At 43.4% G+C, this 22,993-nt stretch overlaps 1 protein-coding gene across 3 annotated transcripts in view; it reads right to left on the bottom strand.

The window, feature by feature from the left end:
- The window catches only part of ACSS3 (acyl-CoA synthetase short chain family member 3), a 127,005-nt gene that overhangs the window by 12,258 nt on the left and 91,754 nt on the right, over positions 1–22,993 (bottom strand). For all 3 annotated transcript variants that reach the window (XM_006118478.5, XM_025182327.3, XM_025182328.3), the window contains 4 exons: positions 20,087–20,182; positions 15,456–15,519; positions 4,776–4,857; positions 1,460–1,582 (listed from right to left, as the gene is read on the bottom strand). In XM_006118478.5, coding sequence (XP_006118540.3) covers positions 1,460–1,582; positions 4,776–4,857; positions 15,456–15,519; positions 20,087–20,182 — 365 coding nt within the window. The remainder of the gene's footprint in view (positions 1–1,459; positions 1,583–4,775; positions 4,858–15,455; positions 15,520–20,086; positions 20,183–22,993) is intronic.

Raw genomic sequence — 22,993 nt, 5'->3', positions numbered from 1 at the left:
TTACAGTAGATCTGGACAAGTCAGTGGATCTGGAAATGAGTCTCAAATGGTACTTTTAAAATGATTAGTTTTAACTTTTGGAGTTACATGTATATTACATTAGTGAGACAAGATATGAGGGTGGAATTTTTAGAGAGTTCAGTGTTGGCTTAACTCTACTGTGACTAGGGCCAATGATAAAACTCCTAGGCTATGTCTAGACTGCAAGCCTCTTTCGAAAGAGAGCGTCTAGACTGCACGCGGAATTTCGAAAAAGCAAGCCGCTTTTTCGAAAGAAAGCACCCAGTGAGTCTGGATGCTCTCTTTCTAAAAAGCCTGTTTGCTTTCAAGAACGCCTTCTTTCGAAAGAGGACTTTTGAAAGAAGGCATTCTTCCTCGTGGAATTAGGTTTACCACCGTCGAAAGAAAAACCGCATTCTTTCGATTTAATTTCGAAAGAACGCGGCTGCAGTCTAGACGCAGGTGAAGTTTTTTCGAAAAAAACCCTGAGTCTGGACACAGCCCTAATGATTTCCAATGGAAGAGGAGTTTAAGCCAACACTAGGTGCTCTTGGAAATCTGCCGTAAAACTGCTTTTAAAACAGATTCCAATACTGTTAATACTAGGGGGCTGCATTCCCTGCTCACTACTCTCACCAACACTCCCCCAGGGGGTAGGTGTTTGGCCACAGGGGAGGGTGCAAGAGCAGGGGAGGGTGCAGGAGCAGGCTGGGGGTAGGTGCTGACTGAGGGGAGGGTGCAAGAGCAGGGAAGAGGAGAGGGGGAGGAGCAGGAGCAGGTTGGGGGTAGGTGTCTGGCTAGGGGAGAGAGGATTCAGCATGGCCCGGGGGAGGGAGAGCTCATGTTCTGATGATGGAGGGGGCCCAACCTCGTCAGCTCCTCCCCAGCGGCGCAGTCCCCCGGGGCATGAAGAGGGAGCCTGAGCTGCAGCAGTCCATGCCTGGAGGGGACAGCGCTGAATCTGGCCACTGCAAGGGGCTGGGGACAGAGGAGGAGGCAACATGAGGATGCATATGATGTGATGATGTCACTCTATCATCCTGCAGGGAATATTTTTTAATATAGAGAAATTAGAAATGTGTGGTATTTAAAAAAAACCCAATGAAATAGAAACTAACAACTTCACAACTGAAAATATGCATATATTTTTGCTGAGGTTTTCAGTCTCTGAAGACACATCTACATAGTCAGTGGCAGCAAGTCTTAGAGCCCAGCTCAACAGATTTGGGCTCACGTGCTCCAGTGCTAAAAATAAATGTTGTGACTTGGGACAGACTTTGGCCTCTGAAGCCCACCAATGAGTCACTGAATTTACACAGATATTTAAATACCACATGCCTGAGTTTGTCAACTTGGGCTCTGAGACTCACCGCCATGGGCTCCCACTCAATGTGCAGGCATGCCCTGTGATACCAACTTTCTTGGTACCCATTTTCATGGTTGTTAAGTTTGTGCTCACCTCCTCAATTGCACCTGCTGAAATTCTATGACCTGCAACATTGATCACATCATCAACTCGAGATAGGACATACAAGTAGCCATTTTCATCCATGTACCCAGCATCCATGGTATCATAGTATCCCTGAAATAAAATGACAAGAAATAAATGGGAGGATTAGGGTCATCATCTCAGCAATGTTCTACAAACAAAATGGATGACTCACTCAAAATGGAAAAAGGTGCAGGCCTGTTTAATACAGTTATCTCCCACCAAAAGTTTATGCATTAAAACTTCTTGAGATATTTATCTTCTCGTGAATTTTAAAACTGAAAGCCTTTATAAGTGCTACAGTTGCTTCTTTTCCAATTATTTTTCCATTATATTGATTTTATTCTGAAACACTGTATTCTTATTTTATAATACGGCTTGGGATCCCCTCCCTAACTGCCCCTCAAGTAGGAATGTGAAATTTCAATGAATTGGCTAATTGAATAGTCGATGCAATTTGCAAACAGTCCCCCGCTGACCCCAGGCTCCATGCAGCACTGCCACTTTGAAATGCCACATGCAGGGTAGCCAGGATAGCCAGGGACTCCCAGCTGGTCCTGGACTGCACACAGCATTTCAAAGCAGCAGCCCCATGTGGAGCCCAGAGTCTGGCCCCAGGCTCCATGTGATGCTGCCACTTTGAAGCATCCCCTTCTTCTTTCCTCCCCTCCCCAACTGCCTCTTTCTTATAGAGGCAGAAAGTGTGTGTGGGGGGAGTTACTAGTCGACTAGTATATCGACTATCCGATTTGCTTATTGGATAGCCGAATAGTCATTCAGGGTATGTCTACACTACAGCGCTAATTCGAACTAACTTAGTTCAAATTAGTTAATTCGAACTAAGCTAATTCGAACTAATGCATCCAGACTAAAAAACTAGTTCGAATTAGCGTTTTGCTAATTCGAACTAGCATGTCCACATTAAGTGGACCCTGAACCGGGGTTCAGGATGGCCGGAAGCAGTGCCGGCAGGGCATCAGATGAGGACTTAGAGCGTGGAGCTGCTGCCTCAGGCTAGCCGAGGGCTGTGCTTAAAGGGACCCGACCCCCACCCCGGACAGACAGTTCTCAGGGGTGCCCGGCTTACAAAGTAGTCCCGGCTTGGAGTGCCCTGAGTGCCCACACTGGGCACATCACAGCACTCGGCCATCAGACTGGCTGCACTTGCTGCAGGCTGCCATCTGGGGAGAGGGCGTAATTGGGGGGCTGCAGGAGAGCTTCCACCCCCAGAAGCCCGCAGAGCCAGCCCAGTCCTCCCCATCGGGGGCTCGTACCCCATTCCTCCCTCACCTCCTTCCACTTACCCTTCCCTAGCCCCCCTTCCTGATATACAAAATAAAGAAAACGTTTGGTCAAAAATAGAATCTCTCTTTATTGAACAAAACTCGGGGAGACTGGAAAAAGGAGGTGGGAGAGGGGAAGAGAGAGGGTGGAGAGGGCAACTAAACTGATCAGAGGTTTGGAACAGGTCCCATATGAAGAGAGGCTAAAGAGACTGGGACTTTTCAGTTTAGAAAAGAGGAGACTGAGGGGGGATAGGATAGAGGTCTATAAAAGCATGAGTGGGGTGGAGAGGGTGCATCAAGAAAAGTTCTTCATTAGTTCCCATAATAGAAGGACTAGACGACACCAAAGGAAAGGAATGGGTGGCAGACTTCAAACTAGTAACAGAAAGTTGTTATTCACAAAGCAAAGAGTCAACCTGTGGAACTCCTTGCTGCAGGAGGCTGTGAAGGCTACAACTAGAACAGAGTTTAAAGGGACGTGAGATCAAGTCATGGAGGTTGGGTCCATGGAGTGCTATTAGCCAGAGGGTAGGAGTGGTGTCCCTGCCCAAAGTTTGTGGAAGGCTGGAGAGGGATGGCATGAGACAAATGGCTTGGTCACTGTCTTTGGTCCATCCCCTCCAGGGTCCCTAGGGTTTGCCGCTGTTGACAGACAGGCTACTGGGCTAAATTAACCTTTGGTCTGACCCAGTACGGCCATTGTAAGCTCAGGGCTCAGGGTCAGGGGTCTCAGTGGACCACCTTGATTTTCATGCACACCTGCTCCTGGGTGGCCAGGCTGGCAGCTCCCCTGCCCTAGATGGCCGCTTTCCTGTGCCTAGTGTGGAGGTCGTGGACGAGGTCCACGATATCCGCACTAGACCAGGCGGGTGCCCACCTCTTACGGTCCCGGGCAAGCTCCCGGGAGCCGCCAGCCTGGTCCCGAGAAGAGGGGGAGGGCTGGGGGGCATCGGGTGGCTGGCTCAAGCCATGCCAGGTGCAGGGTCTGCTAGCTGGGTGCTGGCAGGCTTGCACCTGGCACGGGCACCGTAGCCAGCCCGTGCCCCTTTAAGGGGGCCGGGGCCGGGAGGGGGGCAGACGAGTTTCCCTGGTGTTGGCCAGAGTGGCCACCAGGGAAAGCTGGGGAGGGCTAGCCTCCCACTAGTTCGAATTAAGGGGCTACACAGCCCTTAATTCGAACTAGTAAGTTCGAACTAGGCTTAGTCCTCGTAGAATGAGGTTCGAACTAAGCGCTCCGCTAGTTCGAATTAAGTTCGAACTAGCGGAGCGCTAGTGTAGCGCCTATCAAAGTTAATTCGAACTAACATCTGTTAGTTCGAATTAACTTTGTAGTGTAGACATACCCTCACATCCCTACCCTTAAGCCCACTCACACTTTTTCCAGCCTATTCACTACTTACTCAAAACCCTGGAAAATGAGGATCTCCTGAGTCCTGAGGAAGTGGGAGGCTGTCACAAAAGGATGGGAAAATTAAATTCAAATTCTCATTAAATTCCTGTTTCTATCTTGACTCAGATGCACAATAGCAACTCCTTTCTAGAGCACAAAATGACAGCTTGCCCACATATAAATCTGTTCCCTCAGTTATTTCCACTCATAGCCCAAAATTCTTTCTTCTTGAGCGTTCATAGAAAACACACACACAATTTTTGTGTGGAAAGGAGATCAGCTTATATACACATTCTCTTCCATGTGCAGATCTGATGAGGGAACCATAATTTATTGAATTAAATACCGATTCCCTTCACTACTCATGCTTCCCTCCTGTATATATTACCTCATACAGAAGACAAACTATATTTTTTAAAATTTTATTTAAAAGAGAGTGACTACATTCCAATATTCAGCACAATGAAAGGTTTAATTTTAAATGTTTTAATCATAAATACACATCAAAGGTCTCATCAAAAGAAGCAATGACAGAATCTTAAGTACTAACTCATGTCAATCAATGCCACTGTGTCTCTGGTAATTTATATATTTCCTTTGTAATTCTTACTGGAAATTTTTGGAAATATAACTCCTCGAACATTTCTTGATTTTTCCAGAGACCCGAGAAGGCTCCAGGAGGCAAAGGTAATCTTATATTAAAAAGGACAAAATGCAGTAGTTAGAATAATAAGATACAACTCAAAAGTTGCAATGATGCATAGTATAATAGATAATCACAATGTGACAGAACTGCATTTATATCTCATTCGGGTAAGCAAATGACGATGAGGCATTTGGATGACAGTTCCTTTAGCACATATATTGCTTAATGTGAGATGATTCTGAAAGTTAGGTAATTCATAAACTATTGTTAAATCACATTCAAATTCTAAACTTGAAGACAGTTGTAGCTGGTACATTTTATAGAATACCAGGGCTTCCAACTTTTAGTAAAATAAAGTTTGCTCTAGTGAACATGAAAGAGCTATAAATATCTGTCATCATCATTCAGTTTAAAACATTGCCCAAAATAAAGAAATTTGCAAATATATATGTGAATGACATAGCTATAAACATTTTATGATACATATAATACATACATACACACACACATGATCACACACAAAATCAGACCTTCAGTTTGTGTAAATTGTCCCAGCATCATTGACTTCAGGATCATAAGAATATGGATCAAGTATTTTCAGATGGTTGTATTCATTTTAATTGAATAAAGATGAAGTGAAATTATGCAAAATAAACGGTAATAATTATTGGGGGGGAGATAGAGAAAGGAAAAAGCCAACATTTTCAAAAATAAAATAATTTGGGTTTCATTCACAGAAGAGAAGAGAAATGACAGAAGTTGAAATGCACCATCAGCTGATTTTTCAACATGTTTTCCATTCTGCCACTTCAGTCAGTATCTAAATGTGATGAAAATAGAAGGGACATTCCACATACGTAATACTTGTCAGATGGGAAGATGCTGCAACACTCCCTGGGTTGACAAGGAGAAACGGTGATTTTTTTTAACTCCACAGTATTGGCTATCAATATAAAATTAAAGGAAACTGGGTTTAGCCCCAAAAATATAAATTCAGTGGAGGGGGGATTGGGATCCTATAAAGGTTAATTCTGAAAGTGGGTTGGAGTGGGAAGGAGGAGGAGAGAATCTGTGCAGACATAGATCAATTCAATAATGTGGCACAGAAGGTCTCCTGGTGTCAGCTTAGGATGAATGCATTAATACATGGAATCTTCATTTTCATCCTAGCAGTCACCAAACACTAACAAACACCACTATGATTTATAACACTATCCAAAGAATAATACCTCCAGCATTGAAACATTCCTCAGTAATGTCCATACTGATAAATTATAAACCACCATGGGTATGGAACGAGGTGGAACGAGGTGTACCGGTAGTTCGAATTAGAGATCCTAATTTGAACTACCTACTCCGTGCCGCGTGTAGCCACAGGCACGGAGTTCGGACTAAGGGACATTTAAAAATGGCGGCGCCCAGCACGATGCAAATGAAGCTCAGGATATTTAAATACTGGGCTTCATTTGCAACTTCGAATGCCTACATTAGCCTCCCTAGTTCTAACTAGGGGGCTAGTGTAGACATACCCCATGGAACTTAAGCCCACAGGAACAACATTTATACAGAAATCACTCCTGCCACCAGCAATGTGGTCCACCTCTGATGTCACATGTGTCTGATGACACATTTAGGTCAGAAAGAGAAAATCAATCCCATAAACTACACACGGAAATCAGCTTGCCAGGATATACATAAAGGCACTGGAATTTTAAATTAACACCCAAAGGGCCAAATCACCATACCGTGGAAGTCAATAAGCATTTTGCTGCAGACTTTAATAATAGCAGGACTGGGCCCTTTAGAATCAGAGGATGAAGTACCAAGTGATCAAGAGCTCTATTTTGTGTTTCATCTGAAAGATCGCTTCACATAAAGCATAATCTAGCACTAAGGGGTGCACTAGTTCTGTTCGGAGATACTGGAGAGAGAAATGTCATTTGCCTATCACCACTTCCCACAGCATTCTTGGTTTCCTTGGTGCTCTCCTATCACAATACAGATCAGGTCTGACTTTGCTTACCTTGTGAAATCTGACAAAAACCATAATCCAGGAGGATATGATTGAAAAACTTCTAAAAGCCCTCCCAAATACGAGAAAACAGATGCAGTGCAGCTACTGGGAAGGGATGGTTACTAAAAGAGGATAAAGAAAGAGGGTGAGAGAAAGAATAGTGTGGTTTAACATCCACTCTAGTTGGGATGGAACAAAAAGTACTTCATTCTCACTGAGAAATATTAATGTATCATCTTGATTCTTCTCAGTATAGAACAGAAATATTTGTCAAATACTGCATAATGAGTCTGTGTGTGTGATGTATGATGATTGACAATTTTACTATCTATCAGACCTTTACTGCTACTAAGATTTTTCCCAGGGCGTTTCACAGCAAGAGTGAAAAACCAGCTATATTAAATACTAGGGGAGAAGTACCACACTGGGATTAGAAACACAGACACAGAGTTGCATGAAAGACTCTTGTTGGAGATCAGCTGGTAGAGACTGCTATCTTTATGATATGCTATGTCTTACCTTTGTGTTATGGCAGGGTCTAAAGAGTAATGTTAGCTAGGGAGACAGAAGTATTGGTAATTACCTCTAAAAATAAATTCAGAAGATTTGTGACATCTACAATCTACAGATAAAAGGATTCTGAATTTCCCCCAGCAGTGGAATTTTCTTTTGATTTTTCTTTGCTAATGTTCCTTATGAGAACAGACAATATTCTGTTTTGCTAATAATAATGGTTAGAAAGAATTAAAAGAAAGAAAGAAAGAAATCTGACCTTCCTGTGACTATGTTAAAATATCTGTCACCTCATCAGGCTGCCTTTGCTAATGGAAGCTGGAGGTCATTACAAATACCACTTCAAAATGAATTTTCAGTTAATTAACCTTCACGTCCAAAGATTTTAGCTCACAGAAGAGGAAACAGAGACCAGCTGCCTCATGCTAGTTTACCTTCTCTTCAGCATGGCTTAGTAGGTACAGCACTAGAATGGGACTGGGTTCAGGTCTACTGCGGATGTAGGACAAGTCATTTCCCCTCTCTGTGCCTCTGTTTTCCCATCTGTAAAATGTGGCTAATGATCATGCTCTCCATTTTAAAGCATTTTGAGATCTAAAGATGAAATGTTCTATTGTAAACACAGAAAGGTTCTTACAATGCAGCACTCACATTGTAAGCAACACTCGCATTGTGGCAACTCCTCCGTGGCAGTTAAGCTGAACTATATGTTACTACTCCTCTTCCACTTTTGGGGCAAACAGTCAAGTGCTTCAAAAAGATCGTTGATGTTGGAAAAAAATCTATTCATTATCTATTGTTCTGGATGTGCTGCAAATATCCAGTTCACTCTCCCAGAGCATAGCCATCGGAAACTTTTCCCCTCATTAGTAGCTGTTGAGGCTTAGAAAGATCTGCCAACGAAGGGTTCTGGGGTCGGCAGATCCTCGTCTAGACTGCTGCGCTGTGCTGACAATCAGCTGATCGGCACAGTGTGGCGGCCATTTTTATTTAAATGAAGCGGCGATTATTTAAATCGCGGCTTCATGTCCCTTTGCCATCCTGCCTAATCTACATGGATCCGTCGACGGAGCCATGTAGTTTAGATGCACCCTCACAGTCAAACCTCAGTATTTCTGTTACAGTAAGTAATCTAGAATCGGCTGGGAACAACAAAGCTGCTGTCCTAATCAGAGTCATAAGAAAGCATCTGACAGGGATCCCAGGCTGTGACCTTGTATGGAACAGAACTGCTGATCCTTGTTGCAAATAAGTTTATTTGGGGAAAACCCTTCCCCCTGAATGGAACATATAGTTAGCCAGATGTAGAGTGGACAAAGAGACCACTCCTAGTATCTTGTAAACAATCTACTCAGGTGATCTGCCAGACTGTTTTGGATTCCAGTAGCTAAGAAGCTTCTATAGCTATTAAGTTGGCAGTGAAGAGCTCCAAAAGCATAGTAGCCTCTTGACTGAGCAGGCTCTTCCCTGCTAGAGCTGCTGCTATGTTCTCTGTGAGGACTAAGAAGAGGCTACTCACCTTGGCTTTAACTGACGTTCTTTAAGATGAGCATCCCTGTGAGGGCTCCACAGCAGGTGTCAGTGCATCCCAGCACCGCACAGTGAATTCCTCCTAGCAGTGCATTGAGGGCCATGCATGTGCGGCATGCAAGATACACGGCGCCGTCCAGCACTAGCGCACATTCATGGTCCCCCTCCCCTCGGTTCCTTCTGTACCGGAATCCAGTCTGGTGGAAATGATTTTTTTCTAGGTCCGAAGTAGAGGGGAAGACAGGAGGGTAGTGGAGCACCCCCAAGGATGCTCATCTCAAATAACATCATTTACAGTAGAGGTGAGTAACCTCCTCTTCTTTGAGAGAGACATCCCTAGGAGTACTCTTCAGCAGGTGACTGCAAAGCAATTTGTCATATGGAGGTAGGGACTTTGGATCAGGAGGTAAGCTGTGTGTAGTACGTACGGAATTTGCTACTCTTGTAGAGTGAAGAGGGCCGGTGGAAAGTGCATAGTGCTTAGTGAAAATTTGTTCTGATGTCTGTGTAGCAGCAGCACATATATAGTCAATGGGAACCTTCCTCAGGTAAGCGACCAAAGTGGTGACTGCTCTTGTGGAGTGTGCATGGACTAAGGTATGTGGTGATGATTCAAATCATAGCACATTGTGATGCAGTCAGAGATCTAATGAGATAGTCTTTGAGATGATATCTGATGCCCCTTGCTATGCTCCACAATAGAGATGAAGAGTCTTGGAGATGACCTAGAGAGTCTTATTCTGTGGAGGTACAAGGAGAGCACCCTGCAGATGTCAAGTAGGTGCATCTGTGCCTCAAAGGGGTTGGAATGAGGCTTGGGAAAAAATACAGGTAAGTGTATTGTTTGATTAAGGTGGAAGGCGGAGCGTACTTTGGATAAAAACTTCAGAAATGTCTGTAGAGAGATTTTGTCCTTAAAAAATATGGTGAACAGTGGGTCTGCCATTAGGGCAGCCATATCTCCCAGCCGACGTGCTGATGTTATTGCAACTAGGAATGCTGTTTTGAGCGTAAAGTGGAGAAGGGAGCATGTGGCCATAGGTTCCAATGTAGGTTTTGTGAGCATGGTTAATACCAGATGTATGTCTCATGGTGCCTGTGAGGCAGCAATGTCAGGATATACAGCGAGTAGGCCTTTGAGGAACCGATTGGTTGTGGGATGAGCGAAGATCGTGGTGTCGTTGACCATGATGTGGAACATTGTTATTGCTGTGAGATGTACTCTGAGCACATGGAAAGGTGGGATTTCTTGAGCTGAAGTAAGTATTCAGCAATTGAAGGTGGGGGGATCCTCCAGCAATATATTACGGGAAGCAGTCAAATGTACAAAACGAGACCATTTGTTACTGTATGTCTTCCTCATTGCAGGGGCCCTGCTATGGAGGAGTACATCTCATACCTGGTCTGAATATTGTAATTCTATGCCCATGAATGATCAAGGTGCCACACCTTGAGGTGAAGCATGAGAAATTGTGGACGGGGAGCTTCGGTTCCTGGTTGGAATAGTATGCTCGGGTTGCACGTGAGTGTGATCAGGTGGTACAGGGTCATTCTGTTCAAAAGGGGAAATCACAGTTAGTGCGACCAACAAGATGCTATTAGGATAACTCTCACTTTGTCCTTCTGTATTTGATTGAGGTATCCTATTGAGGAGGGGAGAAGGAGGAAATGTATAGAACAGATGATTGCCCCACTTGAGGATAAGAGTGTATCTGAGTGAGTGCTTTCCCAAGCCTGCCCTGAAGCAATAAAGGCACTTTTTGTTTGTTCTAGTAGCAAATAGATCTATGGTGAGGGTATCCCCACTGTGCAAATATCTCTGCCAGAATTGAACAGTCAATCTGCCACTCATGATCTTGTGGAAGGGCTCTGCTTAGGTATTGGCTATGGTGTTTGGAGTGCTGGAGAGATGGCATGCACTTATGGAGATGCCATGAGTAAAGCACAAGTTCCAAAGTGCATAGCTTCTGCACAGAGGCAGGGATTGTGTCCTGCCTTGTCTGTTTACATAAAACATACAGGTCATATTGCTGGTATATATCCTGACGTGTCTTCCAGTGATGTGAGGTAGAAAATGCTGGCATGTGAGCCAGATGGCCCTGAGCTCAAGAACTTTCAAGCGTAGCTTTCTCTATGCCAGAGTCCATAGGCTCTGAGTTGTAAGGTCTCTCATGTGTGTTCACCCCAGCCTGTGACGGAAGCATCCATCACTGTGGGTTCTGGGGGTTGAAAAAGTATTCCTCTGCATAAACTGTACAGCTTTGTCCACCAGAGTATTGAACTTTATACTGTGTTGGGAGCTGACAGTGTTTTGGTCAGGGAGTGTAGATTCAATCTTAGCCATCCCTAGAGGCACCTCATAAATAGATGAGCATTGGTGACCACAGAGTTGTAGGATGCCATGTGTCCCAGGAGTTGTAAACAGTCGTGCACTGTGACACTTGGCATTATGCAGACTAGCTCGTAGATCCTTAGGACTCTGTCGGGAGGCAGAAAGGCGCTGGCTGAGGCAGAGTTCAGGTGCACCCCAATAAATTGTATTGAATGAGTCGGTGTAAAGACTGAATTGAAGCAGGGGTTTTCCAAAAGATTTTGGCAGGTTTCAAGAAAAACAGCTATGAGAAAGCGAGATAAGCAACTATCATTTGTTAGGGACTAGACACTTGCCTAGGCAAGACATCTAGAAGTTCCAACACTGCCATAGGTGATAAGAAAGAAGGGGGGAGGGGACTAGACACTTGCCGCAGGCTGCCATCTGGGGAGAGGGGACAATTGGGGGGGCTGCAGGAGAGGTTCCACCCCCAGAAGCCCGGAGAGCCAGCCCAGTCCTCCCCATCGGGGCTCGTACCCCATTGCTCCCTCACCTCCTTCCACTTACCCCTCCCTAGCCCCCCTTCCTGATGTACAAAATAAAGGACAATTGTGTTCAAAAATAGAATCTCTCTTTATTGAACAAAACTGGGGGATACTGGGAAAAGGAGGTGGGAGAGGGGAAGAGAGAGGGTGGGAGAGGGGAGGGCAACTACAATGATGAGGGGTTTGGAACAGGTCCCATATGAAGAGAGGCTAAAGAGACTGGGACTTCTCAGCTTAGAAAAGAGGAGATGTAAGGGGGATATGATAGAGGTCTATAAAAGCACGAGTGGGGTAGAGAGGGTGCATACAGAAAAGTTCTTCATTAGTTCCCATAATAGAAGGACTAGAGGACACCAAAGGAAAGGAATGGGTAGCAGGCTTCAAACTAATAACAGAAAGTTCTTCTTCACAAAGCAAATAGTCAACCTGTGGAACTCCTTGCTGCAGGAGGCTGTGAAGGCTACAACTAGAACAGAGTTTAAAGGAACGTGAGATCAAGTCATGGAGGTTAGGTCCATGGAGTGCTATTAGCCAGGGGGTAGGAGTGGTGTCCCTGCCCAAAGTTTGTGGAAGGCTGGAGAGGGATGGCATGAGACAAATGGCTTGGTCACTGTCTTTGGTCCATCGCCTCCAGGGTCCCTAGGGTTGGCCGCTGTTGACAGACAGGCTACTGGGCTAAATTAACCTTTGGTCTGACCCAGTACGGCCATTGTAAGCTCAGGGCTGAGGGTCAGGGGTCTCAGTGGACCACCTTGATTTTCATGCACACCTGCTCCTGGGTGGCCAGGCTGGCAGCTCCCCTGCCCTAGATGGCCGCTTTCCTGTGCCTAGTGCGGAGGTCGTGGACAAGGTCCACGATGTCTGCACTGGACCAGGCGGGTGCCCGCCTCTTGCGGTGCTGGGCAAGCTCCCGGGAGCCGCCAGCCTGGTCCCGGGAAGAGGGGGAGGGCTGGGGGGCATCGGGTGGCTGGATCGAGCCGTGCCAGGTGCAGGGTCTGCTGGCTGGGTGCTGGCAGGCTTGCACCTGGCACGGGCACCGTAGCCAGCCCGTGCCCCTTTAAGGGGGCCGGGGCCGGGAGGGGGCAGACGAGTTTCCCTGGTGTTGGCCAGAGTGGCCACCAGGGAAAGCTGGGGAGGGCTAGCCTCCCACTAGTTCGAATTAAGGGGCTACACAGCCCTTAATTCGAACTAATATGTTCGAACTAGGCTTAGTCCTCGTACAATGAGGTTTACCTAGTTCGAACTAAGCGCTCCGCTAGTTCGAATTAAGTTCGAACTAGCGGAGCGCTAGTGTAGCACCTATCAAAGTTAATTCAAACTAAGGGACGTTAGTTCGAATTAACTTTGTAGTGTTGACATACGCTGAGATAGTGGCACCACTCTAGGGGGCTCCACAGCCAACCCTACAGGAGCTGCTAAGGGGAAAAGTTTCTGACACTCTTGCACACAGCGCATGTACAACTGATTGGAATTGACATGAACAAGCACTCGAAGAAGAGCCTCAACCTACCCATCCTAGCCTTCTTTGTTTTAAGCTTGAATTTTCAACAAATCTGGAACTGCTCTTTTACATGTCCTTTGTCCATACTCTTTACTGTGCATGTCACTCACTAGCATAGATTTTGTAGATGCACAGGGCTTGAAGCCCAGCAACCAGAGCATTTCTCGTTGCTGGTGGTAGAACCCCCAAACGTGGAAAACAATCAAATTTTAATTTAATGTATTATTTACTACTATTATACTTGACACCCAGGAGAGAGAGAAAACTTCTGGTAATTAACAGGGGTTCCAACAACTGCCACATGAGACATGAAGGAACTGAGGGGCATGGGAGCAGCTCTGCCCTTTATATCTGCATGCAGCAGCACACAGAGCAGAAGCTGCTCGAGCAACCGAATGGGTTGTGTTAAGAGGAATAGTTTCTGATGGCCCTATTTTATAAAGTGTTCATTTTGTGATTAAAACTGATATTTTAAATTAGGGGGTAGAATAAGGACTTGAACCAGAGATCTCCTATATCCCCAGCTAATGCTCCAAACACCCCGGCTGTGTCTACACTGGGCCACTTATTCCGGAAAATCAGCCGCTTTTCCGGAATAAGCTGCGAGCTGTCTACACTGGCCCTTGAATTTCCAGAAAAGCAACGACGCTCTACTGTACAAAATCAGCCGCTATTCCGGAAAAACTATTCTGCTCCCGGCATAAGTCCTTATTCTGGAACACTGTTCCGGAAAAGGGCCAGTGTAGACAGCCCAGTAGTCTTTTCCGGAAAAAAGCCCCGATCGCGAAAATGGCGATCTGGAAAAGCGCGTCTACATTGGCCACAGATGTTTTTCTGGAAAAGCAGCCTGCCAATGTAGATGCTCTTTTTCCGGAAATACTTATAACGAAAACTATTCTGTTTTAAGCAGTTCCGGAAATTCATGCCAGTGTAGACACAGCCAGTATGTATGGTCTTAGTTATGCTCTTGTTCTCCTTCTCCTGCTCTCTAGATTTCCCAACAAAACCTAACTGAAATTAGTTGCTTTTGAGCCTATTGCAAGTAGATGTCATTTAGCCAAAAAGGTTCCAATGTTAAACTTTCAATATGTTCTTCACCAGCCTTTTAAAGGATGCACTCCTCTCCTAGATTTTACTGAAACAGCAGTAGATTGATGCATTGTCATAGGGACATGTATTTGCTGAAAGTAAGACTAGATAATAAGTCACCAAAGGGTACCTGACTAACCAAAAGTAACCCCAACGTTCACCTGTAAATCAACCAAGAAATGCAACTGGCATATGCCATGGGAGCAGACACAATGGAAACTGAAGACGAGGAGAAAGCAGAAAAGGAGATAAGAAAAGCAGTCAGTACTTAGAGTGGCTTTCAGATGAGGCCCCTGTATCTAAAATCTCCTTTGAGGAGTGATTTGGGAAAGTATAAAAAAGGGAGTGCATTTTAAAGTGACTTTTACTGTTGACAAAACACACCAGATTGGAGAGAAAAGAGTGTGCTGTCAAGTATTATCAAACAGAAGGTATAGCATAACAATTAATCTTTTTCCTATGGAGTCTTTCAATGCATGTCCCCCATCTGAGCCATGGTTATTCTGGGGAAGGGTCCTAGTCATCCTTTCCATACAAACCATATTTGCAGACACTAGAAGGGCTCTTGCTTTATTAGGATTAGCAAACAAGCATTTTACACTGAAGAATTTGCAAATGCTGCATTAGATTTAGCCAGTTAGGGACAATGAAGCATCAAGCAAGCATTGATTCATTCTCCTATAAATTAAGCATACAATTTTATGACACTGAAGAGCTCCACTAAATCAGGAGGAAGTCAGAGATGTGGCAGTGTAAACAATGGAAGTAGTTCCCAGAATTCTGTTCTCTAGAATCACAGTAATTAGGCTTGTTCTTATGCTGGCAAATAAGAAACATAGCGAAGAAGTCTGTGATAAAGGGGAAAGGGGGAAAGCAGTTAAACGCACCAAGTTATCAGAATGAGTTTGTTTTAACCCTTTTGTACTAGGTGAGTTGAGTGCTCCCATATTAGTGTTGCAGGATTAAGTGAGGTCTTTCTAAAAATCAACACCACATACAGCCAGGCTCTTCTACTCTCATCCTTATTTGCCACTGCTATTTACGTCTTTGCCAAAAATTAATAATGTGCTCTCCTCAACCATTTTCATATAAGTCAGCTCCTCTTAATTATAAGACACCTTGGAAGTTTTGACTTGCTTACTTTACCACAATATTTCCTAAAGTCTTGGCCTTCACTGGTTGCTTGTTGTCATCCAGAACCATCACTGCAAAGTAACAAAGGAAGAGATCATTTTTCTCACCTGTAACTGGTACTTTTCAGATGGACAAGGACAATCTCTAACAGCTGGTCTACCTGGAGAGTTAGTGCAAAGCAAGACAGGTTGAGAAGCTACAATGCACTAACTGGTTAGGTAGATCCCTACTACACAGCACTATGGAACATCTATTGTACAGTAGCAGGTCCACACAGCAAGCTAGTGTAGATTCAAACCCGGACTTGCTGAATACTAACTCATCATGTCTACAAACCTTAATTTGATGAATGCCCACTGATGTCACACTTAGTGTGGAGAAGGCACTGGCAACAGAAGGAATTATAGATTTTTCTGAGTACCAAAATAGATGAGCTAAAGATTCCTGTTTGCATCCCAGCCATAAGTACCATAGGCCTTAAACTAAAGAAGCACCTGGTAGGGGTAGAGGCCCTAAAATTTAAAAGGAAAAAAAAAACTCCAGTGAAATCTGAATCTCCAATTAAAAAAAACATTTTCAGAAGTATGACAGTGAGGTCATAATCAATATTAGTAAGGCTACGTCTACAGTGCACAGTTATTTCGGAATAAGCTATTCTGGAATAGCTATTCCAAAATAGTTCATTTTGAAATAGAACATCTACACTGCAGGGATGCTTCAAAATTAGTCTGAGGCAGGCTTCCCTAATGTAGACATCTATCTCGATTAAGAGCCCCAGGAGGAATAACTTAGAATGGCTCTGGTGAGGGGCTATTTCGAAATAGCGGAAGTGGAGCATCTAAACACACCTTATTTCGAAATAGCTATTTCAAAATAGGCATTATTCTTCCTAGTACGAGGTTTACAGAAGTCAGAATAAGCTGCCCGTTATTTTGAAATAACAGAATTGCTGTGTAGATGGTCGTATAGTTATTTCGGAATAACAGCCACTATTCCAAAATAACTTTGCTGTGTAGACACACCCAAAGTGATAGCAACTAATGTTATTAGAGATTGAAGGAGTCCACTAGATATGGGATTAATGAAACTGTCTGTTTCCAAATGCACAAGATGTGTCTCTGATTTGACAAACTCTACACAGTGAAACCACTATCCTGACAGGGAAGGACTGTGTTTTTTCATACTACAGAAAGATGAGGTAAAGTGATATGTGATTTGACCAAGCTCACACAGCAGGTCAGTGTCATAGCTGGGACAAGATCCAGAGACCAACTCCAATGCCCGTTCCATTGATTCACAATGCCTTTGTTACAATCTTTAGTAATGTGATTATATTTCAATAGGGAAAATTTAGGTTCCCAAGGACAGAGCCTAGAACCTCCTATTGGTTACAGTGTTCATCTAGGAAATCTATTAGAATCACTTCCCTACTGCCTGAGAACAAGGGAACGATGACAAACAACATTTTGCCCATGGCTGTGGTACCCTTATCTGTATTAACTGCTCAGAGGCCTAGCTTATAATATTTAATGAATAGGGATGTGAATGGTTAAAAAGTTAACCAGTAAGCATCACCTTTAACTGAGTGTTGCTTACCAGTTATGGTTAACCAACCATTCATGGCAAGCCCAGCCCAGCTGGAGAAGCGCACTTTAGCCCAGCCCCAGCAGCCCCGGCCCATGGTGGGGTGGAGCACTCCAGCCTGTCCATGGTCACCTCCCCTCCCCTATTTAAGATGTTAATCGGTTAACTGATTAAATAGGATATACAATTAAGAATGGCTATTAGAGATACACCATTAAGAATGGCTAATGCTTGTAAACAGCAAGTAGGGGTGGTGGTGAAGAGAGGCATATTAAGACTTCACAGACAGGACAGATGTGGGTTTAAATCAGGTTTGGGCAAGATGTGGCCCGGGGTTGGACCTGGCTTGCCTAACACTTTGATCTGGACTGAAGACTGTATCTGGATGCTTTCTATTTATATCCTGCTGCCTGGGCCACAGACTTTCCAGGAGGTGTCTCAGACAGAAGGATCCTATTTAAAGGGCCATTTTAATCACAGAAAAATCCCATGGTGGGGTTTGAAGGATTAACTCCTTTTAGAATCTTTGCTCAAGTTGGGGTGATCGCTGTTAAGAGTATTAGCATGTATGTAGGGTCTTCTCTATTGTTTTCTCTGTAATGCTTTTCACTTTATTTGGGCTCGCTTAGGAAGAGTGGTGTAGTAATATGAGTAAGTACTAGCAATTATGCCGTTTACAACATCTGAAAAGAAAGCAGAGAGTAGGATGTTGGCCTGTTCAGCTTGCCGGGCATAACACAGTGTACTCAGGGAACTATGCAGCCTGGGAAAACCTGTCCAGGACTGGAGGGGAAAAGATGTGGGTCTCTGCCCAGGAGAGGTGACAGTGGAGAGACAGGAAGCCTTAAAGGGATCCTAGAAGGGAACATAGGTGCAGTTGACCTGATCTGAAATAGTAACATCCAGCCAAGGCCATCCTGCTACAACAACCCTGAACAATTATGAAGAGAATTGAGGAGAGAGCAGAAATACCCATGTCTGCCAACAGACATTTCAAGTACCATTGTGTCTATCCAATGCACAGACTCCATAACTGCTGAAATTAGATCTTTACTGTCTGAAACCACTCCTTCAGAAAGGACAGTGATTTTAACACCAGCATAGCCAGTCACAGACAATGGATCAGAGGCTTGGCATAAGGACAAAAACAGCCAGGCCCCAAAATTGGAAGGGTTAATTAGACAAAGAGAAGCTATCCTAAGAAAGGTTCTGAGAAGGATGAATAGGAACTCCAAAGTCATCCTGTCTCCTCTATTCGAGGGATGTTAACAAGAAGCTTTCATTCTCTTGGGCGACTACAAATTCTGTAAAACACTAATTGTTGCTTGCACCTGTTCAAGTAACATAAGAAAAATCCATCAAGTTAGACTTGAAAAACTCAGATTCATGTAGCAGGATTCATGTAACAGTCTTGCCCATACCACAGTTTCAACAACTTATTTTTTTTAATGTTCATGTTTGCTTCTATTTGGTAGACAAAAATCAGCCAAACTCTCCTCAAAAATGTGAACACTTCTGTAGATAGCTTGACCTCAAAGAAATCTAATTATGTTCCCTTCTTAGAGTAATTCCTGTACACTCTGGGTCAAAATCAGTTCCTAGGTATAAAAATATTTTAGAATTCTTAATCTCATAGCTGTGCACTCAGCATGCAAATACCTTCCAAACAATGAAAGCTCTCTTTTTTATGACCTATGCTGGTTCACAGCCTACAATTCCTTACAGCTAGAAATAAAAATGCTGCACAGATACTGAAACATAGTGTTCTTAACATCTCTCTCAAATATGAGCCCCTTTACAAGTCTGAACACAAACACTGTCTTGTTTGATAAAATGAATGGGGATGTGAGGTGACTACAAATAAGCTATGTTGCTTTTTAGTTCATTTAATATTTGTAGAGGTCACAGATTTCACATGAAGAATCATCTTTATATACTTAAAATCAGGTGAGGTTTTATATTTAATTGTTGTGCAGAAATAAGATCAGATCAGTTTGTTTCTTAAACATATATATACACAATTAAGCCTCTAAGAAAAACCAGTAAGCCTATAAATAACACATGTAGTCCTAGATGTAAACTACAGGTGTGGCAGCATGTTCTCAAAGCACTACTGAGCTACACAGTCTAGCTATTAGTTCCTTTCCACTGGTCATAACGATGAGCACTATTAACACTATTTTTCCTAAACACTAAAAACCTGCTGACTATAATTTAACAGTAGATTATGGCAGATTTCCGTTTCAAACACTCAGTGTTTGGTAATATCCATTGCCCAATTGTATGTAGGCACTGCAAACCTTCAGACTCAACAGTATAGTGACAACTGCCACAACCAGTTCTTCATGCACTTTCAAATTTCTGTGTAGCAGAGAAATGTTGGGTGCACAAGGAATGCCGACTCAGACTGACAGTTGAAAGGTGGGAAGGAATGTTTGCTAATAAGACAGATTGCTAAGTGGCTGACCTTATGAGTTTTGGAGCACTTCCTGAAAGATGCAAGCATTTTCTAGGAATACAGGATAAATTAAAACCCATATGATCGCTGTAATTTTAATTGTACTTGTAATTGGAGCCAGAATTAAGAACTAATGCTTCTGCTCCTGACATAGGTCAAAAAGTTGCATGCGTGCATGTGAGAGAGACAAAAATGGCTTTACATCAATCCAGAGGCCACTAGGCTGGTTCCAAGGAGCAACATGGAGCAGCATCATGGATGCTCTAAATTGTGCGAATTGGTAATATATATACTTTGAGCTCCAGGATGTGCCACCTCCCAAATCATGTTTCTTTTTCCCACCCAAGATGAGGAGGAAGGAAAAATAAAAAGATGGTGAGGAATTGCAATGTTGACTCTATGTCACATGGACATTCACCCAGTTAAATAGCCACTTAAGCCAGAGAGATGAGAAACTGATGGAACAGAGACCAATATTGGCCGTAGATTGTTAAAGAATAACTATAATCTTAAGGCCTGACCTTTTTAGGCACCGAGCTCGCTCTCAGTAGTGTGAGCAACTTCCTCTCCTATTGATATACACTGCACACTCTTACCATTGTATCCTGGCACTGATTTTCCTGCCTGTCCTGGTGGAGGTGTTGTAGAGTTTCCCAAACCAACACAGGAAGCAGTAATTGCAGATCCAGTTTCTGTTATGTAATGGAAGGAAACTATGTTAGTTGCAGCTTGTACATAGCGGCATTAAGTACTTATTGATGACAGCTTGATTTCTAGTTTGAAACATAGAGAATACATTCCCAGATGAGCAATGAAAGATTTAGAATTCACTGGACTCTTATAATATGCAGTGAATGCAAATGCACCACAGATGTCAGCGTGCATCAAAAGGCCACTTTTCCATTCATCAACAGTTTTAAAAAAAAATCTGTATTATACTAAGTAAAAAGGAACCTATAGCTTATTCTGCTGTGGAACAATAAATTACATGTTTTCAAGTAATCTATAGATGAGAGGACTGCTACATAAGATTATTTTATCATATATATTTTAAAAATTGATGCATCAATCAAAATCATCAAGAGGAACATTCGCTAGAAAACATACTAAACCAGCCTTGTCTTATTATTCTACATCTCTGTTTAGATTATGCTAGGGCTTTCTGTGCAGGGTGTATATCACTAGACAACTGCACATTTCATAGCTTCTGTAGGCTGAGCTGACTGCACACACGAGCATTCCTCCATTCTACTCAACAAGTTACTAGTATGCCATCCTCACATTCCCCTTCATTTCAGGGATGCCTTCTAACTCCCCCAACATTCTCCATAATGCCTGGGGTTCTATGTGTCTCCCTGGCTCCCTCACTTCCATTCAATGGCTCTGTGTGTCCTCATTTCTACTTCCCCCATCCATGCCAGAAACTCTGTGACCTCCCCAATTCTTGCCTCATGGCATAGACTCTGTGTGAACCTTAATTTCCCCTATACTAGATCCCATAAATTCCCTCTCATCATGGATTGTACGTCTCATTCCATCCCGTATACCAAAGATCCCTCTATTCCAGAGGCTCTCTGTAGGCTTCCAACACCCATTTCTTCTTCCTCATTTTTCTGTCCATCTGTGACATAAGTCATTCAGGGTGTCAACGTGTTAAAATATTAGCAGGATGAGCAGAGATGAAATGGGAAACCATCATTCTGGAAGATACTAATGGGTGCTTTTATTCCATTTGATTTATAGACAATTGGAGAGAAAGTTGAAATGGTTGTTGTGCTAAGCAAATAGCAGGGGTTAAATGTCTCTCATTTTCTTCCTTTCAGTTTTTCAATTTTCCTTGTAAATCAGCACACTGGGGCCTAAAATATTTACTGCATAGCTTGGAATCAGTCAGATGAAACATTTAAAATTCATGGTGTTACATACAGAGGAATGCAGTTGTGCAAAGCCTTCACAAAGTTGTCCACCTGTATGCAAAATTCAATATGGGACTGAGAAAAGATATCCCTTGAGAGGCTCAAAAAGCAGACAACTGCAATATTTCTCAATGTCATGCTACTCTGCAGGAAGATCAGCAAGCAGCCCATGTTATGGAACAATGGATCACTACTTTATTTGGAAATGCACCAGATAGTACAGGGGTATTTGCTGAGGGTTCTCATTGAGAAACCTCTTTGGGAATCTACATGCTGCAGCTACTTGGTGAAGAAAGGAAAAATAAAGTATGTAGTAGTAACAGTATACAATAAGTGTGGCCGTGCTGCAGTCATGGAGTGCTAGATTAAAGCTAGCTCAGATGCATGCACATGAGCTGCAATCAAATCCCATGACAGCAATGTAGCCATAACTTAAATGTCTAAAGCCACCAAAAATAAACTTGAAGGGAGTGCTGGGGGCAGGAAGCCATTATTTCAATATTACTGTCCCAAAGTATTCAACAAATCATGAGTTAGGCCCCAAAAAGCATGATATTTGATATGAATCTTTAGTGCTCAGATTTTCAAGATCCATCTCCCCACCCAGCCTGGGTAGGAATTTATTTGTATTAAAATGAAAGCTGTAGTTCTGATGTCATCTTATAACTCCAGGAGCTTGGGAGGAGGAGAGGAGGTTAATTAAAACAATTACAATATTCACAATAAAACTACTACAAGGGTTGTCTGTGTTTACAGGAGTATTGCTCTTCAGCAGCCATTCTGGAAGGAACCTAAGTCTGTATTCTTGCTACAGAGGCTTTCCAGGTTGCCAGATTCTTACAAGAGTTAACAGCTCTGGTGGAGATTAATACAGAAAATTTAAAAAGATCCTTGTTCAAGTCTACTGGCTTTACCACATATGCAGGGCCCAAAATGAGCTGATGTCGAATAGTTTTGGTCATTGATGCTGATGGCAATCACTGGAATTTCAACTCATCCAATTTTTCAAACTAAGCAAATCAGTCCAATTTGCACCAAGGTCAAGCTATGGCCAGCAAGAAAAGCATGCCAAGTTTTGGAAATAAATCCCACCTTAAGGTAGCCTGTCTCAGATGCTGGCTATAGGAGGCAAACAGAAAAGCCACAGAGGTTATTTGGAAGAGCAGTGGGAGAACAGGTCAGAAAAGTTTGGGAGAATGTAAAACTGAACATTTCACGTAGGCTGAAAGAAAGACTGGAAGGGAAGGGAACAGGCACAGACTAAAAGGAGAAGAAAAAAAAATGTTCAGGGCTGTACAGCCGGTCCCCGAGTTGCAAACGGTCTACTTACGACCGTTCGCAATTACGATCAAAAATGTTGTAAATGGTGGACCCCGAGTTACGAACGTGATCCACGCTTATGAACAGCGCGGTCGCATGTAACTCAATGGGGTCCGACTTACGAACAAACTGAGTTACGAGCAACTGCTTGGTCCGTAACCGGTTCGTAAGTCGGAGACAGGCTGTAATGACAAAAGGAACAAAAAGTGGAAGTAATAATGGGTGAAACCCTTAACTAGTGGGTGAGGGAGCATATGAATTCTTTGC

This window comes from Pelodiscus sinensis, chromosome 1 (genome assembly GCF_052426305.1).
Source record: "Pelodiscus sinensis isolate ZL-2025 chromosome 1, ASM5242630v1, whole genome shotgun sequence".
Classification (NCBI taxonomy): Eukaryota; Metazoa; Chordata; order Testudines; family Trionychidae; genus Pelodiscus; species Pelodiscus sinensis.
This window is presented reverse-complemented; position numbering and strand designations above follow the sequence as displayed.